At 69.6% G+C, this 19,005-nt stretch overlaps 1 protein-coding gene across 1 annotated transcript in view; it reads right to left on the bottom strand.

Moving 5' to 3' along the window:
* Positions 1–11,957, bottom strand: part of RARA (retinoic acid receptor alpha) — a 49,026-nt gene extending 37,069 nt beyond the window's left edge. Inside the window, exons 1-2 of the mRNA XM_039516901.1 lie at positions 11,870–11,957; positions 796–1,254 (exon numbers count right to left, since the gene is read on the bottom strand). Of these exons, the coding sequence (XP_039372835.1) occupies positions 796–973 (178 nt within the window). The 5' untranslated portion in view covers positions 974–1,254; positions 11,870–11,957. The remainder of the gene's footprint in view (positions 1–795; positions 1,255–11,869) is intronic.
* Positions 11,958–19,005: the final 7,048 nt, after the last annotated feature.

Raw genomic sequence — 19,005 nt, 5'->3', positions numbered from 1 at the left:
TGCATGAAACCCCACAGGGGCCGTTGGGGTTAACCAGGGCCCCGACCCCCGGGACCATCCCCCACTGGTGCTGCCCCACTCCGCCCCGCCCGGGGTCCAGTGCCAAGCACCACCCAGCCAATCAGCAGCTGGGCCCCAAGGCCCCCCCCACCACCACCTGGCTGCTCTGAGCCCCCATTGGCCAGCAGGGACCTGACATCACAGCCAGGGGCAGCTGAACGGGTCCCTTTAACCCTTTGAGCACTGGAAGGCGTGGGGGGGAGGGGTCGCCCAGCCATGCACAGGGGGCACCTGCCCGGCCGGGAAGGGGGGGGGTCCCCAGCTCACAGCTGGAGCCAGGCAGCGCTTCCTGGTGCTGAACACAACGATTTCCCCTCCCTTAGGGGCCAGAGCCCCCCCGACTCCCCCAGCCTTCAGCCCAGCCTCCCGCGGATCACAGCCCTCACAAACCAGCCCCCACCCCTCAGCAAACGGGGAAACCGAGGCACGGAGAGGGGCAGGAACGCGCCCTAGAGACACGGCCCGTGGCCAGCAGAACCCGTCGGACCCAGGGGTCCTGGCTCCCAGCCCCCCTGCTCACAGTCAGAGGACGTCGCTCTGCCCACCGGCCAGCCAGTGCCACACAGTGCTGCCATCCCCGCCCGAAGGTGCCCGGGGACTGGGGGGGCTATGCAGGTGGCAGGGGCACTGCTGGGTTTTGCAAACCAGCATCCACACGCCGGCAGCTCCAAGCACGTCACCGGGGCGACAGGGGGGCCAGCGGGGCACAGGGCACGACCCCGGCGCGGTACTCACTGGCTGGCGAGGGGGTGCTGTATCCACTCACGGGCAGCTGGTGCTGCATGCCCGCCAGCGCGCCCGGCGGCGAGAGGCCCCCAATCATGTGCGGGAAGAAGAAGGCGTAGTGGGGCACCGGGTACCCGTTGAGGTGCCCGCCCCCCGGCGTGGGGCAGGAGCTGCTGTTGCTGGCCATGGCACAGATGCACAGTCCTGGGAGAGTCACATGTGGGCAGCTCCCAGCGCCACGGGCAGCTCCATGGGGCCGCCCCGGGGAACGGGGCCTTGCTGCCTCCCCGGGACGCGGCGCCCTGCGGGGCTAGGCCGGCGCCCACCGGGGCCCAGGTGCCAGGGCCGCCTCCCCACCCCTTCCACAGGGCCTCTGCGGCTGCAGGCTGGTCCTGGCACCGGCGGGCAGGGTCCGCGGCAGGCAAGCGGCGTCCACTCAGCGGCTCCTGGCCCGCGTCGGCGCTGCAGCTGCAAGGGAAGCAGAGACAAAGGCGAGCTGGTTAGCAAGGGGGCACCCGATGCCCGGGCAAGGGCGGAGGTGTTGCAGACACCGATACACGGCCGCAGGACGCCTGGGTTCCAGCCCCGGCTCCCAGGCAACCTGCCCCCCCGTGCCTCGGTTTCCCCACTGCAGATACGGACACGAAGCACCACGTGAATGAAAACTATCAGTATCCCAGGACGGAAATCAGGCGATGGAGCAGGGATACCGGGGGGAGGGATCTGGGGCGACAGAACGGGGGCACCGGGCCCCCTGCACAGGGCCTGCCATTCCCCGCCCGCACCCCCACCAAGGATTCCTCCTCTGCCCCCCAGCAGCCCCCCATGGGGGACCAGAGTGAGTCGTCCAGCACGTCAGTGACAGAACCCAGGAGTCCTGGCTCCCAGGCTGCCCACCATCCTCCCCCAGCGAGAGCCAACTCCTGGGCCAGCCCTGGCTCACCGCTGTGACCACTGGGCCATGCTCCCTCAAGAGCCAGGCGAGGGGCAGAGCCGGGGGCTGGGGGAGGGGAGTCCGCAGCTGGGGCCGGAGACTTTTCCTCCAATCCCATGGCAGGGCCTGGCCGGGACCCGCCACTTCCTGGAATCCAGAGCCGGGTGCCAGGAGCCACGGCCAAGTCCCAGCCTGAGAAACCCCCAGCCGGCCCCGGATCGCCCCAGCCCAGGGTCCGCCGGCTCTGCCCCCGAGGCGCAGGGGATGGCAGGAGGGCACCGCTGTGCCCCCTTGAGCCCTGCCCCCAGCTTCCTGCCACTCTGGTTCTGGGAGGCGAGGGCCCTGGGGCAGCCAGAGACATCTGTGCCCACAGGAACCGAGTGGGGCCATGAATTTTAACCCTTCGCTGCAGACTGCCCAGGGCAGATCACCCCACCCCTGCTCCGCCCAGGTCTCCCACCTTCCTCTGCAGCGGCCGGCACTGGGCATGGGGCTGAGCCAGCCTGGTTCCTCCGACGGGCCCAGGGCAGGGACACCCCACGTTGTCTGGGGCAGAACCCAGGTACCCCGCCAGAGCAGCGCCCCGTGCCCACCCCACCCATCCCAATGACACCCCCGCGGGTCTGGATGGGCACAGCAAGCACCCGATGCCCCCTCATGCCCCCTGAGACACAAGGGGTCAGAAATACACCCCCAGCCTGCCCCCTGCAGCCCCTTCCTCTGCCCCCGTGGAGGGGCACAGAAACTGCCAATCCAGGGGAACCTTGGCATGATGGGACACGCCCAGCCCACGCACCATTGGCCCAGCCAGCTGGGGGACGTTCTAAGGGGGGGAAGGCAGGGCCCAAAGGGGACCCAGGAGAGCCCCACGCCGACCTGCCTGGCACAGGAGCTGCTGAGAGGGGACCCCATGGCGCTGCCCCGAGTGCGAGACCCGGGGACGGTGGGGAAAACAGGGCAGAGCCAGGAACAGAACCCAGGACTCCTGGCTCCCAGCCCCAGGCCCTCCCCAGCGAGTCTGAGACCTGTTAGCCCCAGGGCCGCACCAGCCCAATGGGGCAGCGCCCGGCCATGCCCGTCGCTGCTTTGCCCACCTTCCCGGGGCGCCCCAGCGCAGACGCAGGCTGGCAGATGGGACCGTCGCCCCCGGATGTGACACACGCCCTGCGGGCACGCCCCACACGGCAGGCAGCCCCATGTGACGGGGCGGGCCTGGCATGGGGTGAGCCGGGGGGGCACCGCGCCAGGCCAGTGCCCGGCGGCTGGGACGGCAGCTGCGAATCCTGGAGGCTCTTCTGACCGCACACTTCCCGTCACGCCTGCGACCGCAGCTTCCCCTTCGCCGCTCTCGATTCTCGGCGGGGCAGAGCCAGGCCGGCCCGCGGCAGGGGCCGCGCCGTGGGGCTGGACACCCCGGTGCACTCTGGGAAAGGACTGAGCCCGACACCCCCCGCACGACCAGCTGTTTATGGCTCTGTTGCCATGGCAGCCCCCCCCCCCGCCTGGGATGGGGTGGCAGCAAGGCAGGAAGCGCCCCGACAATCTGAGGTGCGGTCACAGCCTGCGGCTTCCTCCCTGCTCTCGGCTGTGCCAGCCTCACACGCACGGGGAGGTGCCGCCCAGCCAGGGCATCGGCAGCAAAGGGGAGCCCAGGGCGGGCAGAGCAGGGGGCTGCGGGTCGGGACTGAGGGGCACCAGCCGACCTGGGCAAACCGCAGCAGCTGAGACTCCTCCAGTCCCGGGGCTCCTGCACCCGGAGCCTCACGCTGGGCTGGGGCGGTGGGGGAGGGGGGCAGCACCCCGAGCAGCCTCCAGACTCTGAGTCACCCGCACATTTGTCACATCCGACAGGGATGAATCACCCCGACGGCCCCCAGCGCCCAGCGGGACGGGCAGCTAAAGCTTCGGCGAAGCCCGGCTCCCGGGAGCCCCGCCCCATGGCACTGCCCCGCCCGCGCCCCTGCCCTCAGGAAACGCGGCTGGGGGGCCAGCTGAGGCCCCCACCCCAGCAATCAACCGGCAGCTGGCACAGAGACACCCGCCAACCCCCGTCCAAAGAGAGGGTGAAAATCCTGCCTCAGGCCGGCCCCCAGCCGCTGGCACCCTGGGGCAAGGGGTGGGGACGTGCCAGCAGCGACTGGGACGTGGGGGCTGCTCCCCAGCCGGCCCAGAGCCAACCTGGCAAGGTGCCACGGCTCCCCGGCCCCAGCGCCCCACCCCCCAGCACAGACCCTGCCCCCGCAAAATGAAATTCCACCTGTCCCCAGCTCCAGTTACCGCCAGGAACGCGCCCCCTGCCCAGCGTCCTCCCCACCCAGCACCCCATTCTTCTCCAGCAACAGGTGCTGCCCCCGCCTCTGCTCCGGGAAGAGGAACCAGCCAGAGCTCCCGGCCCTGGCTGGGCTAGCAGGGGCTGTGGGTCGGGAGTGAGGGGCACTGGAGAGCTGTGGGGGCAGGGCTGGGCTAGCAGGGGCTGCGGGTCGGGAGGGGCACTGGAGAGCTGGGGGGCAGGGTTGGGCTAGCAGGGGGCTGCAGGTCGGGAGTGAGGGGCACCGGCAGAGCTGGGGGGGCCGGGCTGGGCTAGCAGGGGGCTGCGGGTCGGGAGTGAGGGGCACTGGAGAGCTGGGGCTGGGCTGGGCTAGCAGGGCTGCAGGGCGGGTGTGAGGGGCACCGGCAGAGCTGGGGGGGCAGGGCTGGGCTAGCAGGGGGCTGCGGGTCAGGAGTGAGGGGCACTGGAGAGCTGGGGGGGGCTGGGCTGGGCTAGCAGGGGCTGCGGGTCAGGAGTGAGGGGCACTGGAGAGCTGGGGGGGCAGGGCTGGGCTAGTAGGGGGCTGCGGGTCGGGAGTGAGGGGCACTGGAGAGCTGGCGGGGGCAGGGCTGGGCTAGCAGGGGGCTGCGGGTCGGGAGTGAGGGGCACCGGCAGAGCTGGGGGGCCCAGTGAGGGGGGTGGGCCAGCCCTGCAGCTGCTCCTTCTCGCCTGGCCCTTGGCATCACTGCTGCGGGCTCCCGATCGGGGAGTTACTGACACCCCCCCAGTAAGCCCCAGCCGCGGCCCCTTCCCGGTGCAGAGTCGCCCCGGCCGGGTTTGCTGGGTTCGGGGCTGGGCCCTGGGGGACGCAGGATCCCGACGCCTGGGGCCGGGGCCCGCCAGGCGATGCCGCAATACGACGAACACCAAAGCCTCGTGCAGCGCCGGGGCCTGGCCCCTGCCCCACGTCCCAGCTCCTCGGCAAGGGGCACTGCTGGGTTCTCCGCAGCCTGGCACAAAGGGGGGGGGACCCATCATTTGCACCCTGCTCTAGGGAGGAGCAAACAGAAGCTCCGTGCCCCAGGCACAACGCAGAGCCTGCTTTGCCCTGTCCCTCAGCCTGCGGCCCCCCGGCACACCAGGCCTGGCTCCAGCTCGACAACCGCGTCAGGGACTCCTGGGTTCCCTTCCCAGCTCTCCAGCCATTTCCCGCCGTGGCCGAGCATCGCCGCAGCCCCCGACGGCCTGACGCCCCCCACCCACAGCTGGTCACACAGGGAGGGCGAGGCAGAGCCAGGAACTGAGCCCCCATCTCCCGAGTCCCCCGCGTGCCCTGGCTCTCCCCGTGCCCAGTCTGTGCCCAGCTCGGAGAGCCCCTGAAATTCTTCCCTGGTGCCCACATGTGGGCAGGGACCCAGGCTGGCAGAGGGCAAGCGACAGTCCTGCAAGCTAGTGCCCAGCCATCAGTCGCAGCACGGGGGGCAGCAGGCCAAGCCCCCCCCCCGACACGCTGCCCCGTCCCATGCCAGCACTGCTCAGTCAGCGAGCTGGGCGGGGGCAGTCCGGAGCCTATGGCACGGGGGCCCCAATGCACCGGGGGGGGAGGGTCTCCGCAGGGCAGAGCCCCGAGGTCTCCAGCCAAGTGGGGGAAGGATTCGCGGAGCCAGCGAGCTGGACGCTAACACAAGCCAGCTGTCTGGGAGGCTCCGGCCAGGGGCGGCGGCTGCACATCGACACCCCGGGGCGGAAAAGGAGAAACAGAGCCAACAAACCCAGCCGCCTCCGGGCTCCGGGGGCTGGCGGAGCCTGGCCGGGCACTGGGAGCGCCCAACCTGGGGCCCATCACAGGGCGCGCGAGCCCCTGGGCCGGGAGCTCACCAGCCAGGCAGGGCCATGGGCCCCATTGCAAATGGGGGGAAACTGAGGCACGGAGCGATTCAGCGACTCGCCCAAGAGACCCGTCAAGCCTGCAGCAGAGCCCGGGGCTGCCCCGGCCCCGCCCAGCTCCAGGCAGGGGTTAAAGCGCCTTTATTTATCCCTCTCCCCCGCGCTAAGCCGCCTCCTGCCGCCCGCCCCAGAGATTAACCCATTTTCTGTAATCAGCACATTCGTCAGGGGCAACGTGCTCACACCCCGAGGCAGGCGCAATGTCACTGCTTCAGCCCCTCTCCTGGGGTGGCCAAGCCTCCTGCCAGGGCAACGCCAGCCCCCCCCGGCCTGCTCCGTGGGGGGCCGTGCCCGGGGCTGCTGCTAGTCAGGCCCCCGCCTGCTCCGTGGGGGGCCCCGTGCCAGGGGCTGCTGCTAGCCAGGCCCCCCACGCCTGCTCCGTGGGGGGGCCGTGCCCGGGGCTGCTGCCAGCCAGGCCCCCGCCTGCTCCGTGGGGGGGCCGTGCCCGGGGCTGCTGCTAGTCAGGCCCCCCGCCTGCTCCGTGGGGGGGCCATGCCCGGGGCTGCTGCTAGTCAGGCCCCCCGCCTGCTCCGTGGGGGTGCCGTGCCCGGGGCTGCTCCGTGGGGGGGGGCCCGTGCCCGGGGCTGCTCCGTGGGGGGGGCCGTGCCCGGGGCTGCTCCGTGGGGGGGGCCGTGCCCGGGGCTGCTGCCAGCCAGGCCCCGCCTGCTCCGTGGGGCCGTGCCGGGCTGCTGCTAGTCAGGCCCCCGCCTGCTCTGTGGGGGCGTGCCGGGGCTGCTGCTAGTCAGGCCCCCGCCTGCTCCGTGGGGGCCATGCCCGGGCTGCTGCCAGCCAGGCCCCGCCTGCTCGTGGGGCCCGTGCCCGGGCTGCTCCGTGGGGCCCGTGCCGGGCTGCTCCGTGGGGCCGTGCCCGGGGCTGCTCCGTGGGGGGGGGCCGTGCCCGGGGCTGCTCCGTGGGGGGGGGCCGTGCCCGGGGCTGCTGCTAGCCAGGCCCCCGCCCAGACGGGGGGACAGGCCTGGGCAGAGCCCCTTGGCGAACTCGGCCTGGGCTCTGCTGCAGAGGGGGCCACAGGCAGCCCTGGGGAGGTGGCCGCCCCTGCTCCATGCGGGCAGAGAGTCACAGGAGGGGGCAGGGAGCGTCCCTGGGCACAGCCTGGCGTCAAAACACCCAGCACCTCCCCTCAACCCCCTCGGGAAACCCCACAGCGCGGGGCCACTGCCAGCCCTGTTGTAGAGAGAAACTGAGGCACGTGACCCTGCTCTACCCACTAGTCCCCACTCCTCTCCCAGAGCCGGCAGAGAACCCAGGCGTCCTGGCTCCCCACCTGCCCTTGCCCAGGGCTGGCCATCCGGCCGGGGAGGGGTCGGGGGCAGGCTGAGGCGGGGGGGGGAGGGGAAAGAGAATAGTGACCTAGCAACCGAGCCACCTCCTGGTTATAAATAGCGTGGAGACGCCAGCGCTGTCGCGCCACACGGCTCCCGCCAGGCCCCTTCCAGCGCAGGGGCCCCTGGCCAGTCCTGACCCGGCCCGGACGCCAGCCCCCCGGCCAGCTGACGGCTCCGGGCAGGGCGATATGCCCACGGAGAGCACCCCCAGCCCAACCGGAGGAGCAGACGGAGGGTCCAGACCCTCGGGGGAGAGACATGCGCCGCTGCTGGGCCCTAGAGCAACGGGACGCTCGGCAGCACGACCCCGTGGAACTCCCTGCTGCTGGAGCCCAATGGGATTGATTGGAGAGGCCTGGCCCTGCAGAAGGCGGCGGCGGATCCCAGGAACCAGCCCTGCCCCATGAGAGCCAGGCCCAGGCGGGCAGGACGGGGGGCGGCCCGTCCCCGTGAAGCCAGCGGCTGCCACAGACGGGACGCCGGGCTAGAGGGGCCCCTGGTGGCAACAGCCAGTCTCACCTCCGCCACCGAGGTGCTGGGGCTCCCTGCTGCCCCGCAGACCCCACTCCATGGCACGGGGCAGGGCTCACAGGGCAGGGCACTTGCCCCAAGGGGGCGCAAACCCCGGGCTCCAAGCCAGTCTCCTGGGCTGGGGGGAGAGAGGCAGCGTGGGGGGGGGGGGGGCGGCTTAACAGCCTTATCTTGGAAATACTCTCAGAGCAGATGAGGGATTAATGGGTTTGTACCAACCAGTGGCCAGTGCTGGGTGGGGGCCGGGCCCCCCCCAAGAGAGCCCCCCCCTCCCCCAGCTCAGCCAGAGACAGCGCCGCCCCCCCCCCCGACCCAGCCCTGTGCCCGCTGGCGCCACTCGGGCCAAGGTCAGTGTGTTCTGACAACGAGGCCAAAAGCCTGTTGCCTTGGGGGCGACCCCGGGCACAAGTGGGTCCAATCGCCGGGGGCGGGGGGGTGGAGGGGACGACACCTGTGGCCCCGCACTGCTCGATGGTGGATCGCGCAGGCCGCGCAGACGGCCAGACACACACACGGGCCCCCACGGCCCCGCAGACGCACAGGCCCAGCCCGGCTCGGCCCCACAGCCCTGCCAGCGGCGCCCCATTCACGCCGTGCAGCCCCAGCTCCCCACGGGCAGCGTCACCCCGTCCCGACCACCCGCCCAGCGCTTCCCACCACGAGGGCTGATGCAGCCAGCTCTGGGGTGGAGGGGAGCCGAGGGGCCGACCGCGCCCAGGAGAGAGGGGGCTGCCCGGACGCTCTTTGCTGGCGAGAGCCCCCCCCGCCCGAAGGTTTTCGCCAGCAGCCGCAGGGCACAAGCCGGGATTGCCGCTGGGTTTCGTTTCCATCTGAAGAGGAACATGAGCCAGGCTGGGACAGACACAACCAGCCGCCCCCCCTGGCCCCACCAGCCAGGGGCTCTTGATCGGGGTCTTCTCTCCAGCCCCCATCCCGCCTGAAACAAACTGCATTTATATGCCACCGGGAGCACGTCTCTACCCACCCCCGCCCAGAACGCAGCCACTTCTGGGGCAGAGCACAGAGCCAGCAGCACACGGACACACCCCGTGTCCAGAGGAAGCAGCCGGCCAGCCATTGGTCCGGGAGGGCGAGTACCGAGGCAGGAAGGGCAGCTGCTAGGAGTGACAGCCCCCTCCCTGGCAGGGGGAACCCCCACGAGAGCCCAGAGTCAGGAACTGGGCTCGCCCTGCAGGGGAGGGTCCCGCCAGGCAGCAGCTGGGTGGGAGCCAGGGACAGATGATGAACACAACACGGACTAGCCGGTGCCAGGGGGACTAACGCTGTGCTTGAGTCTGCAGACAGCCTGAGCCAATCGCCCCTCTTTGGCCCAACTGGCCGTTCACTCTGAAACCTAAGGATGACACTGATGTTGACATTAACTACGTCACTGATGATCACTTTGGCAAGACATATTCAGCCAACCCCAGTGTGCCCTGCCCCCTTCCTTTTTGGCCAGGAGCATCCACACAAAGACGCTGACAGTGATTTATTATCTGGGCCGTGGCAATCGCCGACCCCATTGTGCCACGAGCCAAGATCTGCAGCTCACTAGCACCTGGGCATTCGGGGGTCACGGAAAGTAAATGAAGAGAAAGAGCAGAGGGGCCCTCTGCTGCCTCACACCGAGAGCTCAGTAAACACCTTCCATGCTCGGAGAGTGGGGGCTTCCACCACACACACAGGAATCTGTGAAAAGGTCCATGGTCTAACGGCCAGGACACCTGGGTTCTGTTCCCAGCACTACAGCACTTCAGGGAATTCTCTCCCCCCCCATGCCTCAGTTTCCCCATCAGTACAGTGGAGAGCGTACTGGGGCTTGTTGGAAAGCATGTGGAGACCCTCGCCCAAGGAAGGGGCACAGGAGTCTCACCGTGGGGGATGCCCACTCAGAGGCACCCTCCTTGCGGCCCAGGGAGTCGGCACCTACCGGCAGGATAAGGCCACAGCAGCCTGGGGTTTTCTGCAAAGAGTTGTGGCCATGGAAATGCAGCGGGTCAGTTCACAGCTAACCGGGGTCCCAGCACTGTCCGTACGGAGTCTGCAGGCTCCGCGGGGCAGGCGGAGGACACCCACTGCACTGGCGTTGCCCGGGAGCTGCCCGCCGGAGGGAGAGCGCCGCGCTCACACCCCGAGTGCAGCCCCCCCGCAGCCAATTTGCTGTTCTCAGCAGCGCCAGGCGCAGGCCAGGGCCCAGGGAACACCCGGGCTCCCCCCAGCCCCGGCATGGCTGGGTTCCCTGCTTCTGCCACGCAGGAACTGACCTGCTGCAGCGGCACGAGTGACGCAAACACCCCCCACCCACCCCACGGGAGGGAACTAAGGGAGGGTGCCGGGGCTGAAGCTGTGCCAGTGGGTTGTCTGTCGGCAAAGAGAGGACTTCCTCCTTGGAGGATCACCTCCGCCAGCACGGGCCGGGGCAGCCCCGGCCACGGGCCCTGGACTGCGGCAGGGCAGCGACAGCAGGCGCAGAGCAACCCCCCCGTGGCGGGAAGGCAGCCACCATCAGCCCCCCGGTGCCGCACTGGAAAACAGGGAGCACACGGCCCAGCCCCTGCCACCACCAGGGGCATTCGGACATCACGCTCCTGGGGCAGGAACCAGCCTTACCATGCAGCTCCGAGCACGTCGCCCGCACCCGACGCCGCAGAGCCCAACGACGGGCTTACGGTAACGGCCAAGCCAACCACGGCCCCCAGCAGGGCGTGCCCGACACCGGCCCCCCAGCCGAGACCTCCACACGGCCCCAGTCCCCGCAACACACGCAGCTCCGAGTTCAGACCTGCACCCCCAGACGCTGCAAAACCACAGCCTGGACAGATCCCTTTACCCTGACCCCCCACCCCGCTCGCTTTCCACCCACCGCTGCCTCAGAGCCAGGCGACCCCGGGCTGGATTCGCTGCCCCGGTTCTCTCACTCCCACCCACGCCTGATCCCGAGTCCAGGCCCGGCGGCAGGACACCTGTCCATCGAGCGCAGCACGCGGGGAAGGCAGTGGGCCAGGGCCCCACGTTCGTCACCCCGCAGATGCCTTTCACAAGCCGCGTTGAGCCCTTTAAAGATCGCGCCGGCCGGGGAAAGTGACACACAAACGAAAGCGACTTTTCAAAGGTTTCCAAAGCAGGCGGCCCCCTGGCACGGCACCCGCCCGGGCCCCGGGAGAGGCCAGAGCACAGGAACTACCCACCACTTCGCCGCAGATAACAGCAGCTAGAGGGGAAGCGGCCCAGTGCTCTCCGGATGGGCCCTGGCAAACAAATCTGAAGGAGTGAAAAGTTGTGTCTCAAAGCGCTGAGCGCAGTGGGGCGAGCCAGCTGGCCAGGCGCACACCCACCCTCGCCCGGCGCCCCCGGAGGGTCCTGGCGCAACGGGGATTCCCCACAAAAGGCCCCACCGGTGACGCAGCCCGACAGGGCGCAGACGAGGAAGGAAACCAGGGGGTCCCTGGGCAAGGGAGGCTCCCCCAGCCTGGCCTGGAAGCTGCCTCGGGGCGGTTACCCCTTGTGGGGCCGGAGCTGGGGGCGGATCCGGTGACAGCTGGGAATGCTCCCAGCCTGGAGCAACTTCGGCAACAGTTGGGTTCAGACATTTCCAACGGGGGGGGGGGCGGAGACAGACAAGAAAAGGCTCTGCCCCCCCTGCCCCCCACAGCTGTTCCAGCCCAGAGACACCAAATCCCAGTACCCACAGCCCCCGAAAACACCGAGTGACCAGGCAAGGGGGGGACCCCCCCATGACACACACTTACCGGGGGCGGGGGGAGATCAGCGAGAGACGGGGGCTTGCAACGGCCGGGGGCGAGAGTCCCCCCCGTACGCCTCCCCACAAGCACCCCCAGCGCCCCCAAACACACACCTGCCCCCCCGTCCCGCAACACCCCCAGCGCCCCCGCACCCCCAAACACCCACCTGCCCCCCCAACGCCAAACCCCAGCGCCCCCAACACCCCCACGCCCCGCAACCCCGTTCCCCAGCGCCCCAAACACACATCTGCCCCAAGCGCCCCCAACCCCGTTCCCCAGCCCCCCCCGCCCCAACCCCCGTTCCCCGCCGCGCCCCCAGCGCCGCCGCGCGCGGTACCTGGGCCGGGGCGGGACGTTGCGCGGGGCCAGGCGCGCTCAGCGCTCGGCGGCGGCGGCCATGGCCGGTCATGTGCTCGGGGAAACTTTACACGGGGCGGGGGGAGGGGAACGGCCTGGCCACGCCCCCTGAGCCAGCCGGCCAATGGCGCGCGGGGGGCGGGGCAGCAGCTCCGGAGCAGCCCTTTGAAGCGTCCGGCGGCGGCGGCGGCGGCGGGGGGGGGGCTCTTAAAGGGACCGGGGCCCGCCTCGGTGGGGGCGTGGGGCGGGGCAGCAGGGGGCGGGGCAGGAAGCCAGAACTCCTGGGTTCTACCCACAGCTCCGCCCCTGACCTCGCAGGGCGCCCGTGGGCAAGTCCGTGCCCTTGCCTCAGTTTCCCCTCTCCAGCCATGCCAGCGGGTGGGGGGAGGAGCTGGCGGGCACTCGCCTGGGTAGCCAAGCCGGCAGGAAATCCCAGTGAAAATCCCACCCCTGGAGTCACAGAGAGAGCTGGGGTGTGCGGAGCCGGACAGACAGGCAGATCGATGGACAGGCAGCTACTGCACAGCCAAAGGGCAGCTTTGCACAACCCGGGGCTCCGGGAAGCCCTACCCATAGGAACCCTAACCCTGGGGCTCTGGGATTTTCCGAGCTGGGGGCCCGGGCGCCCAGCATCGAGCTGGCGGAGGAGTCGGGCGAGCGATCGCAAAGCGCCGAGTCTGGTTACCAACCCTGGCCCCGATCGGCCTGAGGAAGTCGCTGGGCTTTGCTCACCGCACGCAGCTGCCGAGCAAAGGCCCACAGCGAGCACGGAGCCGAGCGAGACGCAAACCACAGAGCGGTCTCTCTCGGCCTGCAGCACGCGCTGCCGCCCGTCGGACCCTGCACAGCTCCGGGCCTGGTCGGGGCTGAATTCATGACTTAATCCAGCGCCGGACGGCCTGGGAATTTTGTTTCACTAGGAAAGGGGAAAGGAGAAAAGAATGCAATGGGCTCCCTCCCCGCCAGGCAGCCAGCCCCAGCCCCTCTGCACAGGGACCCCAGAGGGGTGGGCCCAGCCTGGCCCCAGAGCCGGCAGCCCCCCACCCCGTCCTGGGGCCGGCTGTGCTGCCCGGGGCGGAGCGCAAGGCGCACTGTTGTTCTCGGATATTAATGGCTGGCCAGGGATCGGAAACGCATCCGAGCAGGGGGAGGGGGAGGGCTTCGAGGAGCAGGCCCTGATTTATGGGCTGTCTCTCTGCTGGGCGCTCCCCCCAGGCCGGGGGGCTGGGACAATTGTAACCCTGCCCAGCTACCATGGGGGAGAGGCTCAGCTTCTGGCTCATGGCTGCCCACCTCTAGCTCATCCCACTTGGGGGGCAGAGGTGAGTCTGGACATCCCTGGGGTCTGCAGCCCCTGCAGTTCGGACCCAGCTGGCTCCATGCTGAGGGAGGGGAATCAGGCTGCCCTGGAGCCCGACAGGTCAGATGAGAGCGAGGTCCCAGCCGCGACACCACGGCTTGTTCGCATGAGTCAGGGCGGTGGCCCTGGTTCAGCTCAGCCTCCCCTCTCCCTGGACTCCCCCAGCCGGTTCTGCTGCCTCCCATGCTCGGCCCTAAGCCAGCACCGTGCAGCTGTTACGCAGCAGCCATGTTCCACACCAGAGCTGGCTGCATTTCACTGGTTGGCGAGTGACCCCCCCACCCGACACACACACACACAACATGAAAAGACCCTTGTTTAGGCTGCAGTCGGGACATGCCAGAACGTGTGTGGCACAACCTTCCTATCAGGCCCCCCGAGCCAGGGAATGGTGGGGACGTGGCCGTTCTGGGCATTATGGTGCCACCCGCGGGGCAGGGCAGATGCCAGCACTCTCACCAAGGCTGGGACCCAGCTGCCAGCGCCAGCCTCCTTCCCACTGCACCGGACCCACCACCCCAAAGAGGTGCTTGGAGTCACGACCCCAGGGCCTGAGCCTGCTGCCGCCCTCACTCCCAGGGTGACATTTATCAATTCCTTCAAATGAAACCTCCTGGAGCCTTTTAACCTGCCAACGAGGGGCCCGGGCATCCGGGGGCCTGGAGTCGGCCCCCCCAGCCTCTCCCCATCCCCCCAGCAATTCACCCAGTCCCCCCAGGCTTCCCACTCACATCTAAGTCACCCTCCAGGGATCCTTTGCAATCAGAACTCGAACCCGACCATTGGGTCACAAGACAGCTGCACTGCATGCAACCAGCAACAACCGCCGGCACTGCCCCCCAGGGACCCCCAACCCCAGCGCGTCTCGGAGACACCAGCAACGCCCCCCAGCCCACAGTCACAGGAGCCTTTTCACAGAGCGGGGAAACTGAGGCACGGAGCAGGGCAGTCACGTGCCAAGTGGAGGACGGGTCTGGAACAGAACCTGGGGGCCTGTCCAGCACTCCCCTGCTCTAACTGCTCGACCCCACGCCCCTGCCGAGCACGGCCTGGGGCAGCGGGATCCGGGGCAGATGACTTCATCCCACTGAGATGAAAAAGGCACCACCAGACCCTGTAACAAAACTGCATGTGCGTGCACATGTTTGTGTGTGCGTGTGTGCACACGTGTGTGCGTGCACATGTGCATGTTTGTGTGTGCACGTGTTTGCATGAAGCTGCTCACACATGCCTACATGCAAACATGTGCACGCTCACACCTGTGCACCTGTGTGCATTAGGGCCCCTGCTGTGTCTTGCTGGGCTCCCCAGACCAGCAGGTGCGCCCCCGTCTCCCTCCAGCCTTGCCCAGCGCCGGGCACGCCCGGGGTCACCGCTCCTGTCGGGGGAGGGGACCCCTGGGGCACAGTGCTGGCCAACGCTAAGTGGGACGAGTTTGGGAGGCTCTGTGGGGCATGGGCCTGGCTGGGACTCACCTGGACACAGGTCGCGGGGAGGGGGGGAGCCCGGCACCCGGACACCTGGGTTCATTCCTGACTCTCTACTTGACTTTGGGCACCTGGCTCTCTGTGCCTCAGTTTCCCCATGGGGGAGAGCAATGGAGCCTGAGTCCGTTCAGGGTGGGGAACTGCAGAGCTGCAGCGCAGCCCCCAGGAGCCAAGGCACAAGCTCCCATGGGCCCCCCCGCCCCGCCCCCGCACACAGAGAGACCATGACGGGGGGTGGGGACACACAGCGGGGGGGTCCCTATTGTCTAGGTGAGCCCCCCACCCCGCACTGTGCTGGGAGCTGCCCGGCTGCATGCGCTCAGCCTGCAGGAATGTCCCAGATCACTCCCAGATGTGAGGCAGCTCCCGCGCCAGCCGCCCCCTCCCCTGGGGCCCACCTGGCCGCAGCGACCCCAGCCCGCAGCCCCTGGGAATCCAGGCCACGTGCCACGTGGACCCCGGGCACGGCCGCGGGTCAGTTCCTGAATGAGTCCTGGGCAAGCGCCCCCCAGGGCCCCCAGCCGCTCAGGCCCCAGCCACCAGCTGCAGCGGGACCAGGCGCGAACACGCAGGCCAGGGAGCCGGCCCCGCTGGTGGGGGACACGCCCCAGGGCCCCACACACGCAGCCACCCCCACTGCACCACAAGCTCCCCCCAGCGCAGTCACAGGAGGGCTGCAGGTCGGGAGTGAGGGGCACCGGCAGAGCTGGGGTCGGGGGAGGAACCCCCACCATGCCGGGCGCTGCCCAGCCCTGGCCCCGATCCCCCTCGTGCCGGGCGCTGCCCAGGCCCCGATCCCCCTCGTGCCGGGCGCTGCCCAGGCCCCCGCCCCGATCCCCCTCGTGCCGGGCGCTGCCCAGCCCCGGCCCCGATCCCCCTCGTGCCGGGCGCTGCCCAGGCCCGGCCCCGATCCCCCTCGTGCCGGGCGCTGCCCAGGCCCCGATCCCCCTCGTGCCGGGCGCTGCCCACACAGCAGGGGACAGGCCCTGCCCCGTGAAGCTGACGGTCCTGTGGGCACCTGCAGCTCAGGGGGCCAGGCCAGACTGGCCCATTTCAGACCCAGCTGGTGGGGCCCTGGGGCCAGAGCTCGGGCCAGGCCCAGCTCCCATCTGTTCCCAACGCATCCCTGGAGCTTGGCAGAGCAGGGCCCTCACCGGTGCCCCTCACTCCCGACCTGCAGCCCCGGGCTCCCCACTCCAGCTCTGCTGGTGCCCCCCACTGCTCCATCCCATCCCTTCCTCCTCCCCCACCCCATGTCACCCCCCACCTGGGCACTGCCATCACACACACACATCACACGCAACCCCCCCCCCGAGCAGGGCTGGCCAGGGCCACACTCGACAGGGTCATGCCGGGTCCCCCCCTTGGCTCCCGCAGCTCCGGTGCCCGGCAGAAGCTCAGCCGTGTGGAAAACGCTCCCTGTCAGATGGAATCTGGGTGCAGCCGGTGACGGCCCCGCGCGGGGAGGCGGCCGTGCCTGGCCACGTGTGGGCTTATGTAAGGAGAGTGCAAAGGAGGACAGGCTGCGCCGGGGCGGGGGACGGGCCGCCGGAGCCCCCAGCGCAGCCACAGCCGGGGAAGGAGCTGCAGGGACCTGTGGGGAAAGGAGGTCCCTGGACCTTGCTCCCCGCGACCTGGGCAGCAGCCTGGAGAAACTCACAAGGGAGGGAAGGTCCTGCGATGCCCAGCTGCATGTATGTGCACACGCGTGTGGGAGCGGCCGCCGGCGTGTGCACATGGAGCCATGCACGCCCCACACGCAGCAACATACACCCTAGTGAACACACACCAGCACCTGTCCATGAACACGTGTGTTCAAACAGTCACGCTAACACACGTCCACTTGCACAAACGTCTTGCTCAGCACCCCCCATCCTGCTCCTACATCATCCCCCCCGTGCAGGGGGCCCAGACCTGCCCCAAAGCCTCCCCGACTCCTGGCTGGAGCCAAACTGCCGCCATGGTCCCTTGGCAGGAAATGCCCTGCTCTGGGCTGGGTGCCCCTCACTCCCGACCCGCAGCCCCTGCTAGCCCAGCCCCCCGCGGGCTCTGTCTGTTCTGCCATGACTGTGCTGGGATTCCTGGGGGGCTGGGCTGGGGGTTCCCCTCTCCCCAGCACAGGGGGGCAGCCCCCGGGGGCCAGGGGAACAGGGTCTCCCGCTGTGTTCAGTCACCCCCGCGAGATCTGTCAGCGCGGGCAGCCCGGCCCCCCCGCGGCCGGTGATTAACGGCTCCGGCAGGAGGCTCCGGCGCTGCCAGGAGTGAATCAATTTGCGCCATCGATTTTTCATCCACTGCGGCAGAAAGTGGGATCTGAAGGGCCATGGAGATGACAAATCCGCCTCCCACGGCCCGACACGCATGGCCCCCCCTGCTGTCAGCCCCCCCCGGTGCCCGCACACCCTGGTGTCAGCCCCCCCATATGCCAGCCTCCTCCCCCTGTGCCACCCCCCAGTGCCCAGCTCCTCCCCTACACCAGCCTCCTCCCCCTATGTGCCCCCCCATACACCTGGCTTCCCCTGGTGCCATCTCCCTGCCCCCCCCATATACCAGGCTCCCCTCCCCACACCTGGGACAAAGGCCCTCGGGGCCTGGAGACCGAGGGATCGACCTGGGACCCTCAGGGTGAGCCGCAGCCCCCCCCCCCAAACCCTCTCCAAGGAGTTCACAGGCTCCATTGGCCACACCCAGCCATGCCACGGCGGCCTTGCCTATACCATGGCAACCCCATGCCTGCGCCCGGCCACGCCCTGTGCCAGCCCACGCCACCCTGAGGGATCGGCCCCAGCCCTGCCGGTAGCAGGGGGTTCTCACCAAGGTTCTGTGCCCCCTGCGCCCATGGCAGGGTCCCAGGCTGCCAGCTCCACGGCCCCTGCGAGGCGAGACGGGGAAGGACATGGGAGGGGGCTCCTCCCATTTCCAACCTCCCCCCCACCGATACCAAACTGGGTAAACGTGGGCTCCCAGTGCCCCCTTCGGCAGGCAGACGCCCCCTGGGCTGCCCGGTGCTGCAGGGAGCCCACAGCGCATGATGGGCAGGGAGGCTCCTTCCCCTGCGCTGGCAGCCCCATGTCGACGCTGGGCACAGGGACCCCTCGGGGCAGCTGCGGGGCTCCCCCAGAGGTGGCTGCATGTCAGTGCGGGGACAGAGGCCCCTGTTTGAGCTGGGCCTGGGGAGCGGATCAGAGCCCATCGTCCGCGAGGTCACAGCACGAGTCCCCGTGGCGCAGACCCCTGGGCGTCCGGGCTCCCAGCCTCCCTGCTCTACCCACCAGGCCCCACTCCCCTCCCAGAGTCAGGGAGAGAACCCAGGCATCCGGGCTCCCAGCCTCCCTGCTCTAACCACCAGGCCCCACTCCCCTCCCAGCGTCAGGGAGAGAACCCAGGCATCCGGGCTCCCAGCCTCCCTGCTCTACCCACCAGACCCCACTCCCCTCCCAGCGTCAGGGAGAGAACCCAGGCGTCCGGGCTCCCTCCCACCAATCCCTGGGCCCTGCTGTCTCTCTGTCCCCCTCACGTTCACCCCCCCCCCCCGCCCAGGCTGGGCTCCACCCGCCTGTTTCACCCCTGAGGAGCTGGGTGCCATTTGAGGTGGGCACCACGGTGCGGGGGGGGGGGGGCTCATCCGAACGCAGCAAAGGGCTCGCGCTCCCCCCCCCCACCTGTGACCTTTACCGGGCGGCCGGGGAGGGCAGGCAGCAGGGAGCCCCCTGCCCACGTCGGCCCCAATCAGGCTCAGGCAAAGGGCAGGCCGCAGAGCGGGCACCTGGGAGCAGCTGGCGGGGGATGGGGGCTCTGGGGGGAGCTGCATTGGGGGGGACGCTGCTGAGGCCCCTCACTGCCCCCCAGTGGCCACGCAGAGTGTTTTCCCGGGGGGCACCTGAGCCAACCCCATCCCCCGACAGCCAGCAGAGCTGGGCAGCAGGACCCGCTCCCAGCAGCCTCAGGAGCCAGGGCAGAGCGGGGGCTTGTCCCAGCCCCCCCACCCCCCCGGGAGGAACAGCCACAACAGGTTCCCCAAGTCTATTTTTAGCACCGGCAGCCTTTACCCACAATGCCCGGGGGGCTCCTGCTGGGCACAGCAGGGGGGGGGGGCACTGCTGCCCCTGGCTGACGGGACAGTGCCACGGCCTCCTCCAGATTGTGAGGGAACTGGGGGGGTGCAGCCCCCCAAACACCTCCTGTAGCACCTGCCGGCGCAGCGTGAACCCAGGAGTCTGGGCAACACACCCCCCCACACACACTGACAGCAACCCTACAATAAACAAA

Source organism: Mauremys reevesii, linkage group 27, assembly GCF_016161935.1.
Source record: "Mauremys reevesii isolate NIE-2019 linkage group 27, ASM1616193v1, whole genome shotgun sequence".
Classification (NCBI taxonomy): domain Eukaryota; kingdom Metazoa; phylum Chordata; order Testudines; family Geoemydidae; genus Mauremys; species Mauremys reevesii.
This window is presented reverse-complemented; position numbering and strand designations above follow the sequence as displayed.